The sequence below is a fragment of the Dasypus novemcinctus genome, chromosome 2 (genome assembly GCF_030445035.2).
Source record: "Dasypus novemcinctus isolate mDasNov1 chromosome 2, mDasNov1.1.hap2, whole genome shotgun sequence".
Classification (NCBI taxonomy): domain Eukaryota; kingdom Metazoa; phylum Chordata; class Mammalia; order Cingulata; family Dasypodidae; genus Dasypus; species Dasypus novemcinctus.
Genome location: NC_080674.1, coordinates 68,876,634 through 68,901,636, shown reverse-complemented (window position 1 = coordinate 68,901,636; position 25,003 = coordinate 68,876,634). Strand labels below are relative to the sequence as shown.

Here is a 25,003-nt window from a genome sequence, read left to right as displayed (position 1 = left end):
GGGAGCAGGTCCACTCCCTTCCTAAGGATAACCTTGGTCCCTCTATAGTTCCTGGCTCCAACAAGTACCACCACTGGGTCCAGTTCTTCCACCTGTCCTCACAGAGCGCCATGCCCCTCCTGCAAGCCCCTGCAACTCTCTGAGATTCTCACTTAGAACAGTTAACAAAGCAGCTTCCTTTGTTAGTGTGGCTTCTGGCTTCCACGACCTCTCTAACTGAAAGGACCTGGAAGCTGTTGGAGCTGGCCGAATACTTGAAGGTGGCCTTCGATCGATAGGAACCATCACATTGAGAGTCTATGCTCAGCCCAAGAGGGCTGTTCAACAAATTCATGTTTGCCACAAATGTACTGGGCTACTCTGAGGCTGGGTCCTCAGTTATTTTTAGCCAGAATGGGTGTTTGCAAAAGGGACTTCCCCTTTTTTGCAGGAGAGTGCACTCAGCCAATAGTCTGAGATCACCCTTCTGAGCACCGCTCTGGCGTGAATTGCTGGGGCCATCATATCATGATTTGAACAAGCTGGGGTTGTACTGGTTCCATGATGGCTCCCACGGTCAGCTGCTTCCTTTTGGCAGCACTGTTTTCTGCAGGCTGTAATGTTCTCGCCTCCTCGGAGCAGATGTGCACAGAGGTGAGTCCAAACTCTGTCTTTAACCAGATTGAGCTGCCTGGCTATTTTGAGATTTAGCATGCAGTCCCATCTCAGCCTTGGCGCCCTAATGTTCACTGTGTTTCAAAGGGGAATGGGTGTATAGACATTTTTCTTTAATATGAGAAGTAAGCCAAAGCACTCAGCCATGGGCTGGTCTGATAAAATCTTGGTAGGAAGAAGCAAGAGTCTTCCTCTTCCTCAAACAATTGCCCCAAGACAATCCCATTTGGGATATAAGATACCAATGGGGTTTCCATGTAATGGACAGACGCCACAAACGTGCCTGGAGGGGAACTGTTTTCCAAGATCCTCACACATGGCCACTACCACAAATAGTCCTCTGATTTCCTGGCTTTCGGGGTGGCGATTAGTAAAGAAATACTTGTGCCAGGTTTTAGTGCATTTTAAAGATCCTCAAGGTGGACAACCCTCCCTCTGTTTTACTAAACCATAGGAGTAAACTCTGAGAACAGAGTCAGATTGCACCTTCTGTTTTGGACCATAATAATATCTGTCAACCTATGAAAAGTTCTTGGAAGGAGTAGTAAGAGAAAATGGAGAAGGGCTTCCATCGCCTGCCATCTTCTAAAATACTCTGATCTTCCTCCCCAGGACCATATGGCCTGTCCGAGAAGGTCTGAGGACAGGAAAGCCCATCAGCCTTGGTGGCTCGGTGGGCGGTCTAATTGGGCTGGGCCAAAAGCCAGGAGTAGCCCCTGCTGAGAAAGCAGCAAGGATGCAGAATGACACCATGGCAGGGCCCAGGAGGCTGGGTCAGGAGAGTTAAAAGGCAGGGCAGGGCAGAGGCTGATCAGCCAAGAGCAAGCCTCAGGCCAGGTCTGGAATTAGTCCTAGAAGCAGAGTTGAACATGGCCTTATTAGTCTTGTATTAGGGAAAAAAATCAAGATGAACTTAGTCCAAGAGAAGGCGCAATGTCCAGAGAAAATTAAGGCTGGGAAGGGAAATAGTGGAGGTGTCTACCAACCCCAGAAGGCCACTCTTCATTACTCAGGCTGGAATGGTGATTTCATACTGATAGATAGATGATGTGCTAAGAAGTGGGGAGACCACCCCTTCAGTAATAGGGTAAGTATGTCACCCACCCCATGGCAATGCCCTCCCATGTGATAATACTACCATCAAATTCCAGCTCACTGAGAAGCAAAGGCCTTCCTCTTAAGCCTACCAGTTCAACTCTCAAATCTCCATGTCAGTACAAAGCATGTGCAGCCCCCCTGCAGCTCACAGGGGAGTCCCCAGCAAGGGCCAGCATTGCTGAGCATTTTGGGGAAGTCCATGCAAGTAACAGACCAGCCCAATTCTTCCCCACTGAGGACAGCGGGCCCCAGAATTGCCATTCCCTTTTGCAAATGGCTCCTGCTTTTGTAGAGGGAAGGGCAAGAGGCAGAGAGAAGGACCTTGTCCTTCTGCTGTCTATTCTGGGGACTTCGGGGTGCTATTTAGATCAAAGGAGTGGCACTGAGGGTCCGGGTCATCCAGGCTGGGCTCTGCGCTGCTGTGAGAGATTTCCTTTTTGGATATGCCAGGTGAGACTGAAACCTTCCAATGCAACAACCTCCGGGCATCCTTCCTCCTGAAAAGATTCTGATTTTAAATGGTCTTGTGATCTAGTCAATTAGCATTTGTTCTATATTTTCTTTTGCCTCTTCCTTCATGTATAGTGAGTTCTTGGCAACAGGATCCTCAGGCTTTTTACTGAGCCCTTACTGAGCCGAAAACACTAGGGAGGGAGCTGGGTGATAGGAAGATGAAGGTCTTGTCCCTGACTAAGGAATTTCTAGGCCAGGCCGCAGGAAGTGGAGGAAAGTGGGAACGGTGGGAAGGTGAACCTGTGTCTTTGATTTAAGGATCTGGCCCCTTTTCTAATGCAAATTACCCCAGCTTTGCCCACCCCTCTCCCTTGCTTTCCTTTCCTCTTTTGTTCATCCCCTCCAGTAATTAACCACAGGACCATGTGACCATCATTGTGTTTATAAGACCTTATCCTGGAAACTAGGTTTTTGCTTTGTTTTGAGTTTAGTCAACGTTTTGTTGAAGTAAAATATACTCCTTGTTAGCGGAAGTTCACAAATCACAAGATGAGATCTGGGATTTGAACCCAAAACTTCTGACTCCAAGACAAACAGGAAATGAACTGCATATGATTGGATTGCCCTTGGCCTGGAGGATGTCAGGTTGGCAACAAAGTTTTAGGCTGTGCCCTCTTGGGAGCGTTTTGCTTTGTTTTCAGAAAGTAACTATTACTGAGCCAGATTGCCACCTCTGAGATAAACGAGTGCTTTTTGAGGAAGGGTGGGGGCTCAGTGTCTCAGACAAGGGGGGAGGGAGCTGCTGCTTCTGCCAAGTGCGGCTGAGATTTCCAAAATGTAGGAATCAGCACTGGAGCGAAATTCAAAGGGTTCTAAATTAGAAAATGATCTCACTATTTGCAAGGAGAGAAAATACAGGGGGATGGCAAGGAGCTACAACAGAAAGAAGCAAAATAAGATCCTGATTGAAAAAATGCAAATGAATACCTGGAGGGAAAAGGGATTGTGAATCCAGATGTAGCACTCAGAAGCCCTGTTCTTGTAAAGAGCGGCAGCTTTGAGATGGAGCTGGAGACAAATTGGTTGGCGTAGGTCCCAGCGCACAGGTCCTGAACAAATGCCCTTTGTCGTGAATGTCGTGTGGTCTTAAAGAGTTCACTTCAAGAAGATATGGCAGAGCAGTCAAAACGTGGGAGGCATGAGGAGGCTTTGGAAACTGACCATATACTGAGCTCTAAAGAGAGAAGGGTGTTTTTCAACCCCAGGGACTGCAGTGGCAGGGGTGGGTGTCTGTCTGGAAAAGCGACCAGAGCACGTGGACCTGGCAGCGGGCCCAGCCCTGGACAAAACGGCAGTAGCCACGCTGTCAGTCTCGGTAGTCCTCTCCTGCATCCTGTCCTTCACTCTCTGTGGCACTGTCTTTCTGCTCTCCTGCAACCCTGTGCTCTGCTATCAAACTCGCTCTCATAATTTTGGATATGAATCTTAACAAGAAAGACGCAACCTCACAAAAATGTAGATAGCCTGAATCAAGTCACGAGGAAACACACAAACCCAATAGGAAGGACTTCTGTAAAATATTAGCTCTCACTCTTAAGAAAAAAAAAATCAGTGTCATGAAAGACAGCAAAAAGCTGAGGCATCGTCCCAGATTAAAGGAGGCTAAAGAGAAATGACAAGTAAATGTAATGTGTGATCTTGGACTGGAAAAAAAAAGAAATACTGTAAAGGACAATATCAGGACAATTGGTAAAAATTGAGTATAGAATGTGTTTTGGATAATAGCATTAAATCAATGTTACATATTCTGAATTTGATAATGACACTGGTTGTGTAAGAGAATGCCCTTGTTCTTAGCAGTTACAAGCTGAGGTATGTAGGGGTGAAGGGTTATGATTGTTAATTACTCTCAAGTAAAGGAGGAGAAGAAGTGTGTGTGTATGTATAAACATGTATGTACATATATTATATGCGTGTGCATAAATGTGCATCTAATCTATATACCCATAACCTTCCTGCCTAAAATAATACAATAGACTGAAAGGAATGCAATGCTTCCTAGAAGATTGCAGATCATGTGGTCCTTTGGGGTCCTCATCCGCAACAACAGAGTCAGCTATCCAGGGTTGTGGTTGTAAAAGCCCTAGGAATGGGGACCACATGTGTTCAACCCGGGACTTTCTCTGAAATGTGTCTGGTTTTTAAATTTTCTTACCATCCATGTTTCTTTTCCTTTGCCTGTTTCTCTTAGGAAACCAGGGCAGAGTCCATTGGAATTCTACCTAAATGGAGATCATTTAAAGTAATGAAACAGGCTTGAGGTGGGATTCTTGATACTCCTTGTTAGTGGTATCAACTGGTTGTCCTTTTTTCTTTGGGATGAAACTGAGAGATTTCGTATACCTTCCTTTTCATTTCCTAGGTGCTCCCTCAGGCCACTGGCTCAGTAGAGCATCTCCTCATTTCTCAACTTTCTGAATTGCATTACTGCAGTAAAGTACTTAATAAAGCACACAAGAGGCCGAGGCACTGAATAATTTAGGCGTCATGGGCATTTATATATTCAGGAGTAGGAGGGAATTGCCATTGGAGGGCCTTTTGCTCTAGGGTCAGAATAGAGCAAGACAAACTGAGAAAGCACCTTTTCTCCAAATGCATGTGACATCAGTTACTCCAATAGAGACCAGAAAAAGAAAACTGTCTCTTCAAAATTAATATGGACCTTAGCTATTATTGGGGCAGCAGCTGCACATACATATTCTCTCCGGGTCCTCCATATTCATGTGCACCAAGGAGGTGTTTGGCAACGTGTGTTTTTTCCCACCAGTCAGCTAAATCTAAGTTTTAAATGCAAAGTGTGCATTTCAAGGGCATTATGTGGATTTGTTGCAGGGCCTGGAGGACTTTGGGTCTATAAAACGAGAATGAATTACAGGAAAATATAAATATGGCATTTTCATCAGTGGCAGTTATAATATTGCCACAATCTAGAAGAGATCTGATGATTTCCATAGATGAGCATGCTCACTATGGCTACAAAAAAAAAAAAAAGTGCACAACTAAGCAGAAATAGGAATGAATAAAGCAAAAAGCAATTAAAATGGTGGCATCTCTAAAACATCACGCTTCAGAGCAAGGAGGAGGCGTGCAGTCTTCTGTTTCCAGCTAAGTAGGCCTGGTTGCAGCTCAGCGTGAGGACAGCTGCTAATCTGGAGTGTGATGGTGCAAATCCTTCCCGGAACCGGACAGACCACTGTGTGGTCAGGAAATGATGGGTGCTAGAAGCTTCAATAAAAGCTCATGGAGCCAACAAGAGAAAATTCACCTGCAGAAAAGGGGATACATTAATCACTGAAAGGCAAGGATTCTTAACCTTTTCTGTTCCACGGACCTCTTTGCCATTCAGGTGAAAACCATGGATCCCTTCCTAAGACCAGACAATACTGTGTATCATTTAATAAATATATCACACCCACACCAACACATCGCCACAAGAATAATATTTTTTTAACTTAAATTCAAACTCACAGACCTCTTATTAAGAACCCGTGCTGAAAGGGAAGGAGAGTAGAGAGGACAGCAAGAAGCAAAAGGAAGGAGGTCCGAGAAGGGAGGAGAAGGGAAAGCAAAGGTGAAAAGGAAGGATGAGAACAAAATTGAGGAGTTTTCTAAATTCTCATTATGTACATCAGAAACTTTAAGTCAAACTGCAGTAAAAATATGCCATTAAAATGTTTAAAACTTTCAGAAGCACACAGAATAATAGATCCAAAAAAGCAAAAATTCAAAACAAAAACAGGCTTGTTATCAAATGATGTAAGTCACTTTAAAAAATCAGATGTATCCCATACATTATATTGTACTTCAATGAACTATTATTTAAGACAGGCAGCAATTTTCTAAATATTACCCTTCCCACAATAGCTTCTTGCCCCAAATAACTAGACCATTAATGATTACTTAGAAAATACATGCAAACGGATGATTTCAGGGCATAGAGGAAAATAGAGCATTTACAAGGTAGGTGGGGCTTACTCCCTGTTTGGGGATCACCAGTCAAATCAGGCCCCATGGTGCAGTTCAAAAGCACCTGAGACAGATACCCATAGTTATGATTTTGGTTATTTAATAACATCTCTTCCCAGGATGACTGACAGTGGAACATTCACTCCCTGTAAGTAAGATTCCACGTGGCTCACAGAAGTAAGCCAAGAAAAAAAATCCCAGAGTATTCTGACAGCTGTACATTTCCCAAGACCTGGGTATATCAGACTTGTCTAGCTCTTTCTTCTACTGATCTGGCTTCCCTGGGGATGTTTGTTGACAAGGCCACCAATGTCCAGAACGTAGGGTGCCATTACTCCTATAAAGCCCCAATTAAATCTTATGCTACCACAACCAACGGTCATTACCAAAGTCACCATGCATGTACCACTGAATCCACTGATGCCATCCTATGCCCCTAGAACCCCATGGAGAGTTCATGGAGAGTTCAGCATAAGAGCTTTTGGATTTTACTCATTCATCAAATGTAGCCTTTCTTTTTCCATTACACTTTGCACGAATCCCCCATGTACTGAGTTAGAAGACAATAATATGAATGACAGATGCTGCTGTACTCAGAAACACTCTTTCTCTGTGAGAGATGGCCCATGGTCAAGGGACAGCCAGCTTCTTGTGTCCCAAGTGCACTTTCCCTAAGGAGCATTTTAATTTCTCCTGGGACTCTCCTATGCAAAATATACCCCATCAGACCTTCATACATGCCCTACTCCCCTTCATTCCAAAGCATCAACTAGATAAACTGTGACCCCACATTATCCCATTCCTTTCTGCTTTGACCTAGTTAGCCTAAGATTTATAATTTGAGCAATCAGGAATCTCATAAGCAATGATTGGCAGACTTCTGAATGCTTGGCTATCCTGGGGACAGGATGGAAAAGCCTTTACTTGTGCACAGGGCTGTGCCCAAATGCCTAGGGTTGGGTATCAGCATATGCACATCCAGAGATGTAAACTTAATCCGTGCTTCAAGGTTAAAAGAAACTTACGCTGTAAGGTCTGTGCAGCATTGATGGTTTTTAAAAGTAAAAACATATACAAAAGTAGTTAGTACACTAACTGCTCTCACTCCAATCAGCAGCCATCAACAATTTGACATATTAGTTTCATCTACCCATTCCCCATCTCTTTTGCCAGAGTATTTTAAAGCAAATCCCAAACATCAAGTCATTTTAAAGCCTAATACTTCAATATCCTTCTCAAAAAATAAGGTTTCTCTTACATAACTGCAAGGCCATTATCATTCTTAACAAAATTCATAATTCCTCAATTTCATCTATCATGTCCTTATTTAAAATTCCCTAACAGTCTATAAAATGTCTAATTAAAACTGCTTTGTTTGAATCAGAATCTAAAGGGCAATTCTCTGTATTTCATTAGTTATACCCCTTAAGAAGCTTTTATATCTGTCTCTTTTAGCAAAAGGAGTTTCTTATTTATCATCTATCTATCTATCTCATCTATCATATAATCTCCAACTGTCATTCACAGATTGATAAAATCAAGCTAATTGTTCTATAAAATAGCACACATTCTGAATTAGGCTGATTGCTGAATTTTGCTATTGTTTAACCTAAATTCCCCACTTCACTTGTGGTCTGGAAGTGAGATCTAAAGGCTTGATTGCATTCAGATTTTGGCAAGAATATTCCATAGCTGGTGCTGTGTACTTCATATTGTATCACATCAGAAAGTATGCAATGCCTGATTGTCTCATTTTGGTGACACTAGGGCTGATCAATAGGTTCAGGTAGTGACAAATTGTTACTTCCTCCATAAAGTTGCCATCAGCTTTTCACCATATGGTTTTGCCAACAGTTGATAACAATCATCAGATTCAGATATTTCACGATAATTTATGAGTTCTAATTTTACTTCTATGTGTATTAACTAGAAATCTTCTGCATAGAAGAACATTTCTTCAGAAAGGAAAAACAAATGCCTAAATACTTTTCTTCAATAATAAATTTTTAGAATAATGGCTGAAACCCTAGCAACCTCCACTGATGAAGAATGAGTTTTATTTTATGTCTCCCTTTCTCTACATGTGAATGTGTTTGTGTGTATCATAGTGAACCACGGCTTTTCTCTAATGTATTTTTTTTTTTAAGATTTATTTATTTCTCTCCCCTTCTCCTCCCTCCCCGCCCCAGTCGTCTGTTCTCTGTGTCCATTTGCTGCATGTTCTTCTTTTTTTTTTAAAGATTTTATTTATTTATTTAATTCCCCCCCCTCCCCCGGTTGTCTGTTCTCTGTGTCTTTTTGCTGTGTCTTGTTTCTTTGTCCGCTTCTGTTGTCTTCAGCTGCACGGGAAGTGTGGGCGGCACCATTCCTGGGCAGGCTGCACTTTCTTTCGCTCTGGGCGGCTCTCCTTATGGGTGCACTCCTTGCGCGTGGGGCTCCCCTATGCGGGGGACACCCCTGCGTGGCACGGCACTCCTTGCGCGCATCAGCACTGCGCATGGGCCAGCTCCACACGGGTCCAGGAGGCCCCGGGTTTGAACCGCGGACCTCCCATGTGGTAGACGGACGCCCTAACCACTGGGCCAAGTCCGTTTCCCTGCATGTTCTTCTTTTTGTCTGCTTCTGTTGTTGTCAGTGGCACAGGAATCTGTGTCTCTTTTTGTTGCATCATCTTGCTGTGTCAGCTCTCGGTGTGTGTGGCACCATTCTTGGGCAGGCTGCACTTTCTTTCACGTTGGGTGGCTCTCCTTACAGGGCGCATTCCTCGCACATGGGGCTCCCTGATGCAGGGGACACCCCTGCGTGGCAGGGCAGTTTCTGCATGCATCAGCACTCCATGTAGGCCAGCTCCACACGGGTCAAGGCCAGGGGTTTGAACCGCGGACCTTCCATGAGGTAGATGGATGCCCTATCCATTGGGCCAAGTCCACGTCCCTCTAATGTATTTTTAATAGCCTATTTTTTGGTTAAAATTTATTTTGTTTATTTAGTCCCCCCCAACCATCATGGTTTATGCTCACTGTCTGCTCTCTGTGTCCATTCATTGTGTGCTGGTCTCCTTTTTTTTTTAAGAATCATCAGAAATCGAACCCAGAACCTCCAATGTGGGAGGGCGGTGCCCACTCTTCCCTCTAATGTCTTTTAAACAGTCAATCATTGTTCTTTTTATTTTTTTCCCACTCTAATCCATATTTTATTCTTAATCATCATTGGTTGTTTTTGATGCTCATATCATCTTGTTTTGGCCAGTGGGAACCTCTTTAAATTGGTTCCTACATCTTTTCGATATTATACAAGTTTTCTTTCATATGTTTTCTTGGTACATCTTTTGTATTTCCCCCACCCCCACCATGTTTGCAATCTGACATCCAAGGAACCATGCTTCCTTTTAGAAAAGAATGGTGTTTAGAGACTGGGCACTTTTTTTTAAGATTTATTTTATTTATTTATTTTTCCTTATCCCCCTTGTTGTTTTCACTTGCTGTGTCAGTTTGTCTTCCTTGCTTCTTTTTTAGGAGGTACCAGGAGGCAAACCCGGGAGAGAGGTTCCTAATTTCTTGAGCCACCTCTACTCTCCTTGTTTTCCTCCCCATGTCTCCTGTTGCTTCATCTTGTCACATCAGCTCGCAGCATCTGCCCATTGCATTGGCTTGCTGTCCTCTTTAGGAGGCACCAGGAACCTCTGCTCCCCACTTTGTTGTGTTTCTCATTATGTTCCCACTTCTTGTGACTCTTGTTGAATCAGTTTGCCATGCATGCCTGTTGCACCAGCTTGCTGTCTTCTTTAGGAGGCACCAGGATTTGAACCAGCAACCTCCCATGTGGTAGTCAGGAACCCAGTATCCTGAGCCACATCCACTTCCCAATCTGGGCACTTTTTAAGATGGTCATTACTACTAGGCTGTTATTGCTTCTAGAACTTTTTAGTAATTAGAGCTAGTAGTACTGCTGCTACAATGCATTTTTTTAAAAACACAAATAGATCAAGCACAAATATGCAATGGGGAAATAATGTCAATATAACAACAGAAGTCACATAGGTAAATTAACATGTGATTTGCTAGTATGTTAATGTTTTGACAAGATCAGGGTGAGATTTCTCACAATTAAAGAGAATACCTTAGCAATAGATGAAGACCTTATGTAAAAGGTGAAAATCTACAGAAATATCTACCATTAGTGGTTGGTGTAATAACTTCAACAATTACTATACTTTCACAATTGTAAACTATCTTGGGAAGCTGTGAGTACAAATTAAAAAGATTTAAAGTCATTTTTCCCCTGTGTGAAAGAAAGAGAAAGAAACAGCGAGGAAGAAAGGAAGAGAGGGAGAGAAGAAGAAAAGAGGTGAAGGAAAAGGTTAATGAGGAAGTCTATATTCAGGATCAGTTTTATCAAAATTAAAACTGATCTGTATTAAAAATGAAAGCTCTCAAGGACCTACATATTGAAGCCCCAAGGTTTAAGCTGCATAAGATTATCTGACTGTTATACCAGGCAAAATGCCTGTTGAGATTTAACTGTCTTCCTGGGTTTTTTTCCCCTCCCCCACCCCACCCCTCTAGTGAGTTATGGCAGGGTATATAATGTCCTGCATCTGTCCCTGCAATATCATTCAGGACAACTCCAAGTCCCAAAATTCCCCCACATCACACCTCTTCCCTCTCCCTGCCCTCACCAACTCCCATGGCCACTGTCTTCACATCAATGATACAATTTCTTCCATAGCTAGAGTCACAATTCTATAGAAGAATATAGTAAGTCCACTCTAATCCATATTTTATCCTCCATCCTGAGGATGCTGGGTTGGCGATGTCCACTCCACCTCTGAATCAAGAGGGGTTAGGTCCCACATGGCTTATGGATGGGATTCTCCTGCTTGCAGTTGTAGATACTCTCAGTTCCCTGGTGTGGTGGTTGACCATCCTCACCTCCCTGTTAGCTGACCTGGGTAAGTCCATCTGCAACTCTGCTGAGATTCATGACCCAGCTGGCACATGGACAATCCAGAGATTCAAGTCTCCTGAGCATACAAGAACCCCAGCACCAACCACAGCTTCAGTAAAAGGCATGTCTAGAGAGGTCACATCTGAGTCCAACTCCATCATACTCAGGTGCATAAATACCAAAGTGGGGACCACTGGCAAGGTACTCAACTCCAGAGCCATCTGTCATGACCGTAGAATCTGGGTGTCTCTGTAGCCCTCAGGAGCACCACTACCTGGCATTGTATCTACTTTGGTTGTCTCTGGGATCCTGCTGAGGCGTGCATAAGCATGACTCCTCTGATGATCTCCCAACTCATTTTGAAGTCTCATAGCCATAAAAATGAATTTGTCTTTATCATTTCCCCCTTTTATTCAAGGCCTTTTCCTAGTTGCATCACCAGCTGGTGCTTGATAGTAATCCCTTGGTGCCAGGGAAGCTCATCCCTGCGGGCCATGTCCCATGCTGGGAGGAAGGTAATGCATTTACATGCTGAGTTTGACTTAGAGAGTGGCCACAATTGACCAAGATGGAGGCTCTCAGGAGATAACTCTTATGCACCCTGCAGCTCTAGGCCTGGTTGAAATTTCAAGCACACAGGCTCATAAGCATCAAGAGCCCATCATTGGACCATTCTTCTTCACTTGTCTTTGCCCTTGCACTTGGGGGATTGTTGCTGTTCCATTGGGGAATGCAACAGAGCTCTCCAGGATGGGAATTCATTCAGCACTCCCTCGGTTATCATGTGTAACTCTACCCACTATGACAATGCCTAATGAACATCTGAACATATCTATATAACCTACATGCATGCCCTGTAGAACTCCCTCCCACCCATGCATCCCCCATCAATGACACCCCACACCAGTGCTCCTCCCCTGACATAGTTGTGATCCAAAACTTCTTCAAAAATGAAGCCTAATATATGCCAAATTCAATTAGTAGGAAAATGAAATAATAATGATAGGTTTAAAGATTAGAAATAGACTACATAATAATTTAGAAAACTAAAATAAAGTAAAAAATAAATTGGGGTATTAAAAAATGAAAAATATCATAAAACTTTTTTTTTGATGTTTTGCCTTTCATCACTGTAATAGGTGTTGCCCTGTATGTACAGTGGCAAGGCAGTTGCTTCCATTTCTTCCTCAGTGTCTACATCCTTTTTTAAAAAAAATTTTTTCTTATATCTTCAAAAAAGTTTTAAGTCATAGTAAAGTCAAATATAGAATATAGGGGACTCCCATATAACCATCATCAAACACTTTCCTTCCCCAGCAATGAGCTTTTTACACCTGTATGTTACATTTGTTACAGCTGATATACAGATATTGAAACACAGCTACTACCCATGGTTCCATTATGGTTTACATTATGGTTTATATTTTAGACTGCACACGTCTATAAATTTTTGGTTACATTATGGCTTACATTATGGTTTACATTTTGGACTATACACTTTCATAAATTTTTGGTGAAATTTAACCTGGCCTGTATCCATTGTTGCATAATCTTGCGGAACACTTCCATTGCCCCCCAGCTACACCCTCTTCCATCTATTCTATTCCCCTCTCCCCCTCCCCTTGGGGCCCACAGTGACAACCAAGCTTCACTCCTTGAAGGACAAGATTCATAGATACTTGCAACAATGCTGAGGGCTTGACATACTAGTCTGTCTTCCCCCATTGGGAGGCACCCATGCTCTCGAGAGACACCCTCCCCTTTGTTTGAGAACATCAGCCATTGTGGAGGACTGTTTGACGGTGCCTCTATTTCTCTTTTTGTCTTCTCTTCTTGTCTTTCTCCTCTAGGATTTCCTGGGATTCGATCCTGGGGATCTTTGATGTGGAGGGAGGTTCCCTGTCAATTGCGCCACCTCAGTGCCCAGTCTCTGCTGTGCTTCATCTTGACTCTGCCCTTCGTCTCTCTTTTCTTGTGTCATCATCTTGCTACATGACTCACTTGTGCTGACACTGGCCCACTGCACGGGCACTGGCTCACTGTGCAATCACTCAGCTTGCTGTGCGGGCACTCAGCTCGCCACACGGGCACTGGATTGCCACGCAGGCACTAGCTCACCACGCAGGCACTCATGCGGGCACCAGCTCACCATGCAGGCACTCAGCTCACCATGTGGGCACTCGGTTCACCATGCTGGCACTCACACAAACACTCAGCTCACCATGCTGACACTTGGTTCACCATGCTGGCACTCGTGCAGGCACTCAACTCACCATGCTGACACTTGGCTCACCATGCTGGCACTCGTGCAGGCACTTGGCTCACCACACGGGCACTGGCTCACAGCATGGACATTGGCTCACCATGCAGGCACTGCCATGGGCACTCAGCTTACCACACGGGCACTTGTGCAGGCACTCGGCTCATCACACAGGCACTCGGCTTGCCACATGGGCACTCAGCTCACCGTGCAGGCATGCTCCCTCTTCTTCTTTTTCACCAGAAGGCCCCAGCGATGGAATCTGGGTCCTCCCATTTAGAGGCAAAAGCCCTATCACTTGAGCCACATCCACTTTCCCTGCTGTATTTATTGTTCTCCATCCTATAAGTCCTCTGGTTACAAAGTTCCATTGATTCTGAGTGGTCTGCCTTTACTTTTTCCATAGCTTAAGTATTTTTAGTGCATTGTTTTATGGAATAAAAGTTTTTTCAGAAACTTATATTTGCAGTTGTATAAGACATTTCTGTGTGTATTTTTAAAAGTAAGTTTAAAATCAGGGGTTTATATTGCCAAATAAAACTTAAAATTAAAGAAGTTTTCACTTCTCTGATTTTACACTGGTATCTCTATTCTTTTATGTGGACAATCTTGGTTACTATCAACATAATAGTAACATTTCTTGCTTGTTTTAACCTGTGTCTTAGTTTGCCTGAGTTGTTATCACAAATACCACAAACTGGTTTGGCTTAAGCATTTATTGCCTTATGGTTTCAGAGACCAGAAGCCAAATCAAGGGGTTGGCAAAACTGTGCTTTCTCTCAGGGTCAGTAGCCTTCTGGTGCTGGCTGCCAGCAGTCCTTGGGGTTTCTTGGCTTGTATTTCTGCCTGCTGTCACGTGGTGATGTCGTCTCCTTTCTCCTAGCTCTTCCAATTTCTACTGACTTTCAGCCTCTGGCTCTTCCCCATGACTTTCTCTTTATAAGGCTTCCAATAATCCCTATTTAGACTCACCATGGCTCAGATCACCACAGCTTAATTAAAAATAACATGTCCATTTTATTGGGAGTGGATGCAGCTCAAGCAGTTGGGTGCCTGCTTCCCACATGGGAGCTCCAGGGTTCAGTTCCTGGTGCCTCCCAAAGAAAACAAACAATGAGCAGACAATTAGTAAAAAAAAACAAACAATGATCGGATAAGCAGAAAGAACAACAAGCAGACAAGGAGCAAAAACAAATGAGCCAAACAATGAGCCAACAGACAAGGGAGCCAACTCCGGGGCACTGGCCTCCTGTATACAAGGTCCCAGATTCAATTCCCAGGCCAGGTACCTCAAAAAAAAAAAAAAAAAAAGTATTATTTACAGTGGTTTCATACTCAAAGGGAAATGGAATCAGATTAAGAACAAGTATTTGTTAGGGCACACAATTCAACCCACAACAATCTGTACTATATATGTAATAGTTTCAAAATAACAATAACATTATTAACAACAATAAGACTACTAAATGAAATAGTGTTTTGCAATATTTTTCCATTGCACCAAGGCTGTATAGTCAAAATATTGCATTCTTAGGTCAGATAGAATAAAAATTTTCTTTGGGTTATGTCACCAATTTGATATGTAGTTAGATTCATTTAATTTAGGTTTTTTCAGAATTTAGATATTGCTTTATTTAATTTTGTGGAATTTTTTTTTGTTAGGAAATAAAAAGCATAAAACAAGGTACATTCAAAGAAGTCTTGCCTCCAGCCCTGCCCTCTCTGTTTACTTCCTTCCCTTCCCTAAAGACAACTGGTTTTTATTAGTTTTTTATTTTTCCTCCCTGTTTCTTTTTCCCAAATGTAAGTAAATACATGCATACCTTTCTTAGACAAAAGGTAGCATGCTGTATACTATATACTATATATACAATATATATTGTCGTGCACCTCCCTGACAATAGATACTGGCTATCACTGCATATCAACATATGGAGATCTCCCTCATTCCTTTTTCACCTACAAAAGGGTCCATATTTTGTTCAACTAGTCCTATATTGATGGATATTCTTGTTATTGACAATCTCTTGCTATTATAAAATATATAATGAACAGCCTTATTCATATGCCATTTTGTATTTTTGCAAGTTTGTATTTGATAAAGTTTCCTACAAGTGGTATTATTGCTCAAAGGGTAAAACATGTGCAATTTGCCAATCAAATTACTACACCCAATATAATGTATATTGTTTCTCTCATCAGAAAGAAGCCAACAAAACATATAACTGTGAAAATTTAGGTCTGAGAAAAATTCCTGACACTCTACCAGACACAACAGAAATTTTGGAATTCGGTTTTAATTTCTTGCCTACAATTCAAAATACAACCTTCAACAGACTCATAAATCTTATCTTTTTGGATTTAACCAGGTATGTATCTGTGTCTCTTCTACCCTTGTCCCTTCTGCCCTCTTGGTGCTTTTCTTAAGTAATAACATGACTTGCATTCAAATCGTTTCCAGAATGTTCTTCTGGGGTACAGTATGCTTATTCTGTGTGCTTATCCTTTCCCACAAAATGTTTTTATGCAGGTGAAACATCATTTAAATGAACACCAATTAATGAAGAGGAATATGGATGGTTCTCAAATTAGTTGCAGGAACAGTGATATTTAAGAAGTTTTAAGGAATATGAAAAACAACAATAAAACAACTAAATCTTGTGCTAAATTAGATGTTCTACTGTACTATGTTTTAGCATAGTTGAACTGTTAGATTGTGACTTACAGACCCTGAGCTCAAGCTACGTGTCTAAACACAGAATGCTCCGTTCTGACCCCTGCTCTTTTCACATCCCTGCCGAACCACAGAACAGTCTCTGCCCCAGTGATAAGGTGGTCCTCAGAAAGCCATTTCCTATCCCGAGAACAGCAAACATGGGACCTTTCCACCCCATACCTTCGCGCCACCTTCCAACCCCGCCCAACTCCGCCAGCTGGCGAGCACTCCCCAGTTGGCAAGCACTCCCCAGCCGGGTGGGGGGGCTCAAGTCTCTCTTCTGACCCCCGCCAGGCTGGGCCCGCCACGCTGGCGCCCTAATAAACTCCTGCCCGAATCTTGATATCTCTCTGAGGCTCAATGAACCCGGATCTAACATGAACGTTATTTGGTGATAACATTTTAAGAAAATTTATCAGAGAAACCAAACGCACACTCTTCATTAACTTTTTTCCCTTTAAGTTGGGGAAAGGGGTCCCATTATTTGGTTTCAGTGGCCGACTGCAGGAATCCAAATGCTGAAACAGGGTTTGAAAACCACTAGGCAGAACTATTACCAGGACGTAGGGGAAGAAAACAAAAGGGAATTGCAGTTTATGCACGTGTAGAAAAGGGGTAAAGGGCTTTGCATCCCTTGCTGCAGTTCTTGTTCCTTTACTTTTGTCCTTCGACTGAAGCTTCCTCGGAGTGAGAAAATGTTCACATCCGTAGGACTGTTTAATCTTTGGAGAAACCACTGTGAGGTAGCCATATTTAGTTATTTTCATTCACCTATAGTTAGATGAGGAAACAGAGGTTCCAGGAGGTTCTGTGAACTTGCTTAAGGTCACAGATTGAGAAAACAAGACTCTGCTTTCCTTTTTCCCAGTCCAGAATCCACCAAATGTTTCAAGACCACCTCCCCAGTTTCAAAACACTTAACTAAGAGAGAGATCAAGATCAGCCTGTTACCTAATCACTTTTCTCCAAAGAAATTTACTTTCCTCTCCTTTTCTGTTCCTCATTTTCAGATGAAATGACTTCTACTGTTTTTATAAGGAGTGCATTTTGGACCAGGATAGGTTTTCTAGCTTCAAGATTTCAGCGTTTCCTCTTCTGTTATTTCCAAAAGTGATAAAAATTTGAACTCATACTTTCTATTTATTTTTCATTTTTTAAATTTCTCTCCCCTCCCAGTTGTCTGCTCTCTGTGTCCATTCGCTGTGTGTTCTTCTGTGACTGCTTCCATCCTTATCCGCAGCAATGGGGATCTGTGTCTCTTTTTGTTCTGTCATCTTGCTGTGTCAGCTCTCTGTGTGTGCCACGCCATTCCTGGGCAGGCTGTACTTGCTTTCATGCTGGGCATCTCTCCTTACGGGGTGCACTCCTTGCACATGGGGCTCCCCTACATGGGGGACACCCCTGCGGGGTAGGGTGCCCCTTGCAAGCATCAGCACTGCACATGGGCCAGCTCCACATGGATCAAGAAGGCCTGGGGTTTGAACCTGCAGACCTCCCACGTGGTAGGCGGATGCCCTATCCTTTGGGCCAAGTCCACTTCCTGAACTCATTGTTTCTAAAACCCTTCTCAGCTTCTCTTGCTACCTTTTATTTTACCACAAAGTACACATTGTAAATTTTTTATTTATTTTAACAGTCATTGTTTCTTTAGCTTTACCACATCCTCTGTTTCTCTTTGCTTGTTCTTCCATCTTGGTGTTTGAATCTTCCTGTTCAGGAGTGATTTTTCTTCATCCCAAAGTATATCCTTAGAAATTATTTTAGTGAGATTCAGTTACCAATAAATTCCTTCAGTTTTGTTTTTCTGAAAATGTTTTTATTGCACTCTGGTTCTTGAAAGAGTATTGTCTGATACAGAATTCTAAGTCGACACTTGTTTTTCTCAGCCCTTTGAAGTTGTCATTCTGTAGTCTTCTTCTGTGGCTATTGAGTAGCTGCCTACTTATCCTGTCACTTTCATATGGAGGTAACCTGTCTTTTCTCTCTGGATTTTTAAATTATTTTTTATAATTTAACTTATATATACTCCATAAAATTTGCCATTTTAACTATTTTAAGTGTACAATTCAGTTCCATTAAATACATTTACAATGTTGTACTACCATCACCAACATCTATCACCAAATCTTGAATTACCCAAAACAGAATCCATGTACTCTTTCAGCAATAATGGGGAGAACCACTTTCTCCCATTCTGTAGGTTTCCTTTTCACTTCCTTTATTCTGTACTTTGATGTTCAAAAGTTTTTATTTTTCATTAAAAACTATTTATTTACATATTATTTTGTTGCTCGTGCTTTGGCTATCATATCTAAGAAATTATTACCAAATTATAAAGTCCTGAAGATTACCCCATAAGTTTTCTTCTAAGAGATTCATGGTTATATATTGACCCATTTTGAGTCAATTTTTTGTGTGTATGTTGTGAGGTAGGGGTCTGAATTGATGTTTTTAATGGCTCTTGTTTGTCTTTGGCATTCTGCAATTTCACAGTGATGTATCTATATGTCAATTGTTGAGTTTCTTAATCAGAGATTGGTATTTTTCATAAATTCAAAGAGATTCCGGCCATTATCTACTTGAATTTTGACTTGCCATCATTCACTCTTTTATCAGCTTTTGGATCTCTGGGTTTATATTGGGTTTTCCCATCTATCCCTCAAATATTTTAATATATCTTTCATATTTTCCACCTCTGGTTTTGGTCTATATTCTAGATATTTCCTTGTACCTACTGCTAGCCCATCAATATACTCTTAAGCTATATCTAATCTGCTGTAGTAACTGTCCATTAGCTTTCTAATTTCAAGCGTTAATTCTTTTCATTTTAGTAAGTTTCACTGATTTTTTAAACAAATGTAACCGGTCTATTTTGCCTTTTTTCCCCTTCATCATACTTTTGATTCCTCCTATTTTTTTAAGCATATAGTTTTAGTTTGCAAAAGACTGCCAATGCAAAAATAACAGAAATGGTATTTTTATGACTTTTATGATGGACATTTATTAGGGTAAAATTGTAGTTCTGAGGCTATGAAAATGTTCAAATTAAGGAATCATCAGAGATGCTGTCTCACCAAAAATTGGCTCCTGGCAGATCCTGGACTCCTGCATCATGGCAAGGCAAAATGGCTGCCTTCTCCTTCAGGCTCTTGTTCTTCCCTAGCTCAGCTGTGGATGATCAGACTGTTCCACTGATTCTATCCTCTGGCCACTCCTTCAGCCTCTTTGGTTTCTTGTATGCTCACCTTCTTCCAGCTCTGCTGTGGGTGATCTATAGCAGGGTAAAAATGGCAGCTCTCTTTCTCTGTGGGTCTCTGGTTTCAGTCCTAAGTTTATATAAAACCCCAGTGAGAGGATTAGGACTACCCTGGGCCCTGCAATGTAATCAAAGGCCCTTAATGAATTTTAATTCATTCTAATCAAAAGTGATCTAATCCAAAGGTCCCTGAACTGAATCAAGCCCAAAGGTCCAACATATAATAGGCTTACATATTACAGGAATGTGTTAGCTTAAGACCATAATTTTATGAATTCCATAAAAGCTTCAAACCATGACACATATTAAACACATTTATCATATATTCTGATCAGATATATCAGATATACCCCATAATTCTGGGTATCTGCTGAATCTTTGAAGCTGATTCTGTAGAATTTTTTTTTCCAGCTGACTTTGGCAAATGTGTTTCCCTTATATGTTCAGTGAATTTTCAGTTGGAGCTCATATATTTTTTGGAAATTTATCTGTAGAAATTTTTGTTTAAAATTCTTTTCTGGAATTGGATGAAAAATTGCTAATATTTCTATGGGAGAAATATGTATGAGGTAAAATAACTCTGAAATTTAATTTAAAATCATTCAGGAGAGAGAGGTAAGATGGACGAAGCAAGGGAGCAAAGATGGCAAATCTTGATCATTGCTGTTTGGGTAATAGACATAAGAAGGTTCGCTGACTGTGACTCCTACTTTTACGTATGTTTGAAAGTTTACCTTATAAAAAATCAATTAAGTAAGTACATTACTCCAGCAAAGGTTTGCATCTGCTTCTGTCAGTTACCTCAAGCCAGTACTATCCTGGTCTATTTTAACCTAAATTTTCACATGGGTTTCTCTTGAGAGGGCCACAGTAGTTTAAACTCAGGCCACAGTCCTCACAAGTGGAAGCTTATAATTAGGTGTTCTCAGAGGAGATTTCACTGTTACTATTGTTCCACCCAAGCCAAGGTCATGACAATCACATGTCCTTGATGTCTCCCTTGGTGGTTTTCTTTCTTTCTTTTTTTAAGTTCACTCACTGAGGATAACCCTGCTGAGGGTCCCAGCACTTTGCAGGTTGTTGATAGGACCTCCTGTGCTGCTCAGGCCCCAGGCTTTGTCTCCTGCTCTGGGTACAAGAGGCTCCTTAAAACCCAGGCTTTCCGCCTCCCCCTATATATTCTAGTTTCTGACTCTATGAATTTCTTTATCCAAATTATTTCATATCATTAAGGTCATACAATAGAATGGGGAGCTGATGTTTAAATTGTACAGACTTCCTATTTGGGTTGATGGAAAACTTGGCAATGGATGATGGTGATGGTGGCACAACATTGTGAACATATTAACAGCACTGAAGTATATTTGAATGTTTTTAAAAGGGGGAAAATTTAGGTTATATATGTGTAACTAAAATAAAAACATTTAAAACCCATAGAACTGTACAACACAAACAGGAAACTCTAATGTAAACATGGACTACCGTTAATAGCACAATTATAATATTCTTTCATCAACTGTAACAAATGTACCACACTAATGCAAGGTGTTATTAGTAGGGAAAGTATATAGGGAACTCTGTATTTTCTGCATAATTTTTCTGTAAACCTACAACTTCTCTAATTAAAAAAAAAAAAGCAAAAAGCAGGCTATAAGCAGATATTCCCTAGACAAAGGATCGTTTCAGGCTTCACTTACTCATATGGATTTGCATTTCCTTTCAACCAAGCATTCTAAGGAATTACCTTATTGGTCTCCAGGAAAGCTAAGTGTATGTGTGTGTGTATATATATATATATATATATATATATATATATATATACACTCTGGTATTTTTAGGTATGAAGTATCCAACAGGTTTCACTGAACTTTGTATTCCATATTTCTATAGAGCATTCCCACATATATTTTATCATTTGACTCAAAATAGTCCTACAAAGTAGCTATTGTTTTTCAACTTTATAGATGAAACAACATAGATTAAGGAAAGTCATGACTTGCCCAGGATGGCACACATTCATCTGTGATATATTATCTATCATAAGACAAAGTATGTACTATTTAAAATAGTAAATAATAGTTTGGTTTTACCTTCAATCAAACCACTAACTGTACCCTAGATTATAAATGTAAACCTATAAGGAGTCAGTCTGATGGTAAATGATACTTGGAAATAATTTCAAATCAGGGTGTTCAGAACTGAGGCTATTCATTGATGAATTCAACAGACCATCTGTGAGTACTGAAGAAAGTTTTTTTTATGTTTGACTTTTAATGATACTGTGTAATTTTTACTATCCACAAAGGTCACTGTGCAGCATATGTCATTGTGACAGAGTTGTCTTTTTTTCCTTTTTCAAATTCCTTATTGTTAAATACTACTGTCTTTTTAAGGTGCCAGATTAAGTGGGTACATGAAGACACTTTTCAGAGTCATCATCAATTGAGCACAATCGTGTTGACTGGAAATCCACTGATATTCATGGCAGAGACATCACTTAATGGACCCAAGTCTCTGAAGCATCTCTTTCTAATCCAAACAGGAATATCCAATCTTGATTTTATCCCAGTGCACAATCTGGAACATTTGGAAAGCTTGCATCTTGGTAGCAACCATATTTCCTCCATTAACCTCCCAATAAACTTCCCAACCCAGAATCTGAAAGTCCTGGATTTTCAGAATAATGCTATATACCACCTCACTGCAAAAGACATGGACTCTCTGAAGCAGGCCAGCGACCTAAGCATTAACTTCAATGGCAACAACATTAAAGCTATCGAGCCTGGGGCTTTCTATTCAAAAATCTTCCAAAGTTTGAGCTTTGGAGGGACTCTTGACTTGCCTGTTATATTAAGAGGTCTGCAAAACGCTACTATTCAGTCCCTCTGGCTTGGCACATTTGAGGACCTCGATGCCCAATATCTGACCCCAGACATGCTTCAGGGACTTTGTGAAATGTCTGTGGAGAGCGTCAACTTACAGAAGTACCATTTCTCTGACTTCTCATCCTCCACATTTCGGTGCTTCACCCATCTTCAGGAACTGGATCTGACGGCTACTCACTTGCAAGAGTTACCCTCTGGGATTAAGGGTATGAACTTACTCAAGAAATTAGTTCTCAATGCAAATCACTTTGACCTGTTGTGTCAAATCAACGCTGCCAGTTTCCCCTCTCTTACACGCCTCTATATCAAAGGCAACATGAGGAAGCTGGACCTTGGTGCTGGCTGTTTGGAAAAACTTGAACATCTTCAGGAACTTGATTTAAGCCACAGTGACATAGACACGAATAACTGCTGCAATATGCAACTCAAAAGCCTGTCTCACTTGCAGCACCTCAATCTGAGCTTCAACGAACCCTTGGGTCTCCAGCGTCAGGCATTCAAAGAATGTCCTCGGTTAGAACTCCTGGATTTGGCATTTACTCGCTTACACGTTGATACTCCACTAAGTCCTTTCCAAAACCTCCATCTCCTGCAGGTTCTCAATCTCTCTTACTGCTTCCTTGATACGCGCAATCAGCATCTTCTAGCAGGCTTGCCAGACCTCCGGCATCTGAATTTACGGGGAAATCGCTTTGAACGTGGGAGCATCCGGAAGGCCAACCTACTTCAGCCTGTGGGAAGTTTGGAGACTCTGATTTTATCCTCCTGTGACCTCCTCTCCATAGAGCAGCAAGCATTCCACGGCCTTGAAAAACTGAGACATGTCGACTTAAGTCACAACAACCTGACCGGAGAGAGCATCGAGGCGCTGAGCCATCTAAAGGGGATCTACCTCAACCTGGCCGCCAACAGCATTCGCCTCATTGAGCCCCATCTCGTTCCCACCTTGTCCCAGCAGGACACCATTAATTTAAGTCACAATCCCCTGGAGTGCACGTGTTCCAATATTCATTTCTTAACATGGTACAAAGAAAACCTGCAAAAATTTGAGGACTTGGAGGAGACCGTGTGTGCAAACCCCCCGCGTCTAAGGGGAGTTCAGCTGTCGGCTGTCAAGCTGTCCTGTGGGATTACGGCCGTGGGCATTTTCTTTCTCACTGTCTTTTTACTCTCGTTTGCCATTCTGTTCATTTTTTTAGTTAAATTCCTTCTTAGGTGGAAATACCAACACATTTAGTGCTGAACACTTCCAGAGAAGGTAAATAAATGAATAAATGTGTTTATCAAAACTGCCCTAAGTGAAGAAACTGTTGTTTGTTGCTGGCCAGTCTTCTTCCTTGTGGGCTGGGCAGGGGTTCGCTGGGCTTTTCTGAGCATCTTCCCCTTGTGAGTCCAAGCACTAATGAGTGACCCTGGCAGGCACTGGACAGGGGCCAGACGCTGCTGGAAGAGCCACAGAGCATTTCCTCACACCGAAGTGGGTAGAAGTTGGGAAGGAAAGACCCAGGAGAGTAACACTCCCTCCACTTACCAACTTCCTTCCCTGAAAGGGGGTGAACCCCCAGCCAACATTTTGCCCTCCTCAAGTTTTCCCACTCACTTTCTCTCACCCACAGCATTGTGCTTGGGTCTGATTTCTGCAAAATGTTGTCCTTTGGGAAACTTAGCTGAGGACAAGCTCTCAATGCTTATTTTAAATGAAAAAGGGAAAACACAATGAATTTAAAAGAAAAGGCTGAGAAATGAATCCTGCCATCAAATGGACTCCCTTGAGCTCCTTGATTCTTATGTCTCTACAGTGCCTCTGGGGTGCAAGTAGCTACCAAATTTAAAAAATAATAATAAAGAAATAAAAAAGGCCCTCCCTTCCCCAGAGGTTTAGGATTTCTGCCACATTTATCACACTTACTTTGAAACTAAGGCTGCTCCTCCCTTCTGCCTAGCTGGAGATCTTGCTCTTAGGTTCCCATCCTAATTTACAGGTGGGCTGTCATCCAAATGCTCTTTTTATTTGGATGTTTGGTCCTTAGAAGCTTCTTTCCTATAGGAATTGTGAAATAAATGGTGGTTTGGTTCCCAGACTGACCTTCAAAAGCCTATTTATCTCAGAAACCCTTTGAGATAGCCCATCTACAATGAAAATCAGCAGAACAAAACATCACTGCACGTTAGCTGTCAGGAGCACAAGGCTGGCTTAGTGAGAAGTATTTTCTGTTGAGGCTGGGGAACCAGCAAAAGCTGGATGAGCGACAGACAGCGCCCAGGACCATTGTATGCAGATAGATAAAAAGGGGCGGGCAATATCATGCCTCAGCCCCTGCCAAGGCTCAAAGTGTCACAATCACTTGTGCGGGACTCGATCTCCTGAAGTCTGGATTGCTGGGCAAGGGACCCAAGAGCGCTTGTCCTCAGATTTTTGCATTCATAAGGCCTGGAGAAGTTCTTTACCCAATTTGATGTTATAGATGGTAATTTACACTTTTGAAATTCTGACTGGATATCAATGTAAAAATCGATTAATTTTGGTATTCATTCAGAATTCATTAGGGAGAGGGCAAACTTGTGCGATATAATAATAAAGTTGAAAACTGGGAGCAACTCTTCATCTCTTTTTCTCCAAGAAGAGCAGGACCGGCAGGGGAAGACCAGGGCAATGGAGCCCTTCCAAGCCACAGGAATCTCTAGGCCTTAGCACTTGCTCTCTCCTT

At 41.8% G+C, this 25,003-nt stretch overlaps 1 protein-coding gene across 1 annotated transcript; it reads left to right on the top strand.

Annotated features, from left to right (window-relative positions):
• The first annotated feature begins 476 nt into the window (after positions 1-476).
• On the top strand, positions 477-23,589 carry CD180 (CD180 molecule). The gene is made up of 3 exons (XM_058309570.1): positions 477-633; positions 15,641-15,807; positions 21,804-23,589. The coding sequence occupies exons 1-3, from the start codon at positions 541-543 to the stop codon at positions 23,530-23,532; spliced, it is 1,989 nt and encodes a 662-aa protein (XP_058165553.1). The 5' UTR covers positions 477-540; the 3' UTR covers positions 23,533-23,589.
• Positions 23,590-25,003: the final 1,414 nt, after the last annotated feature.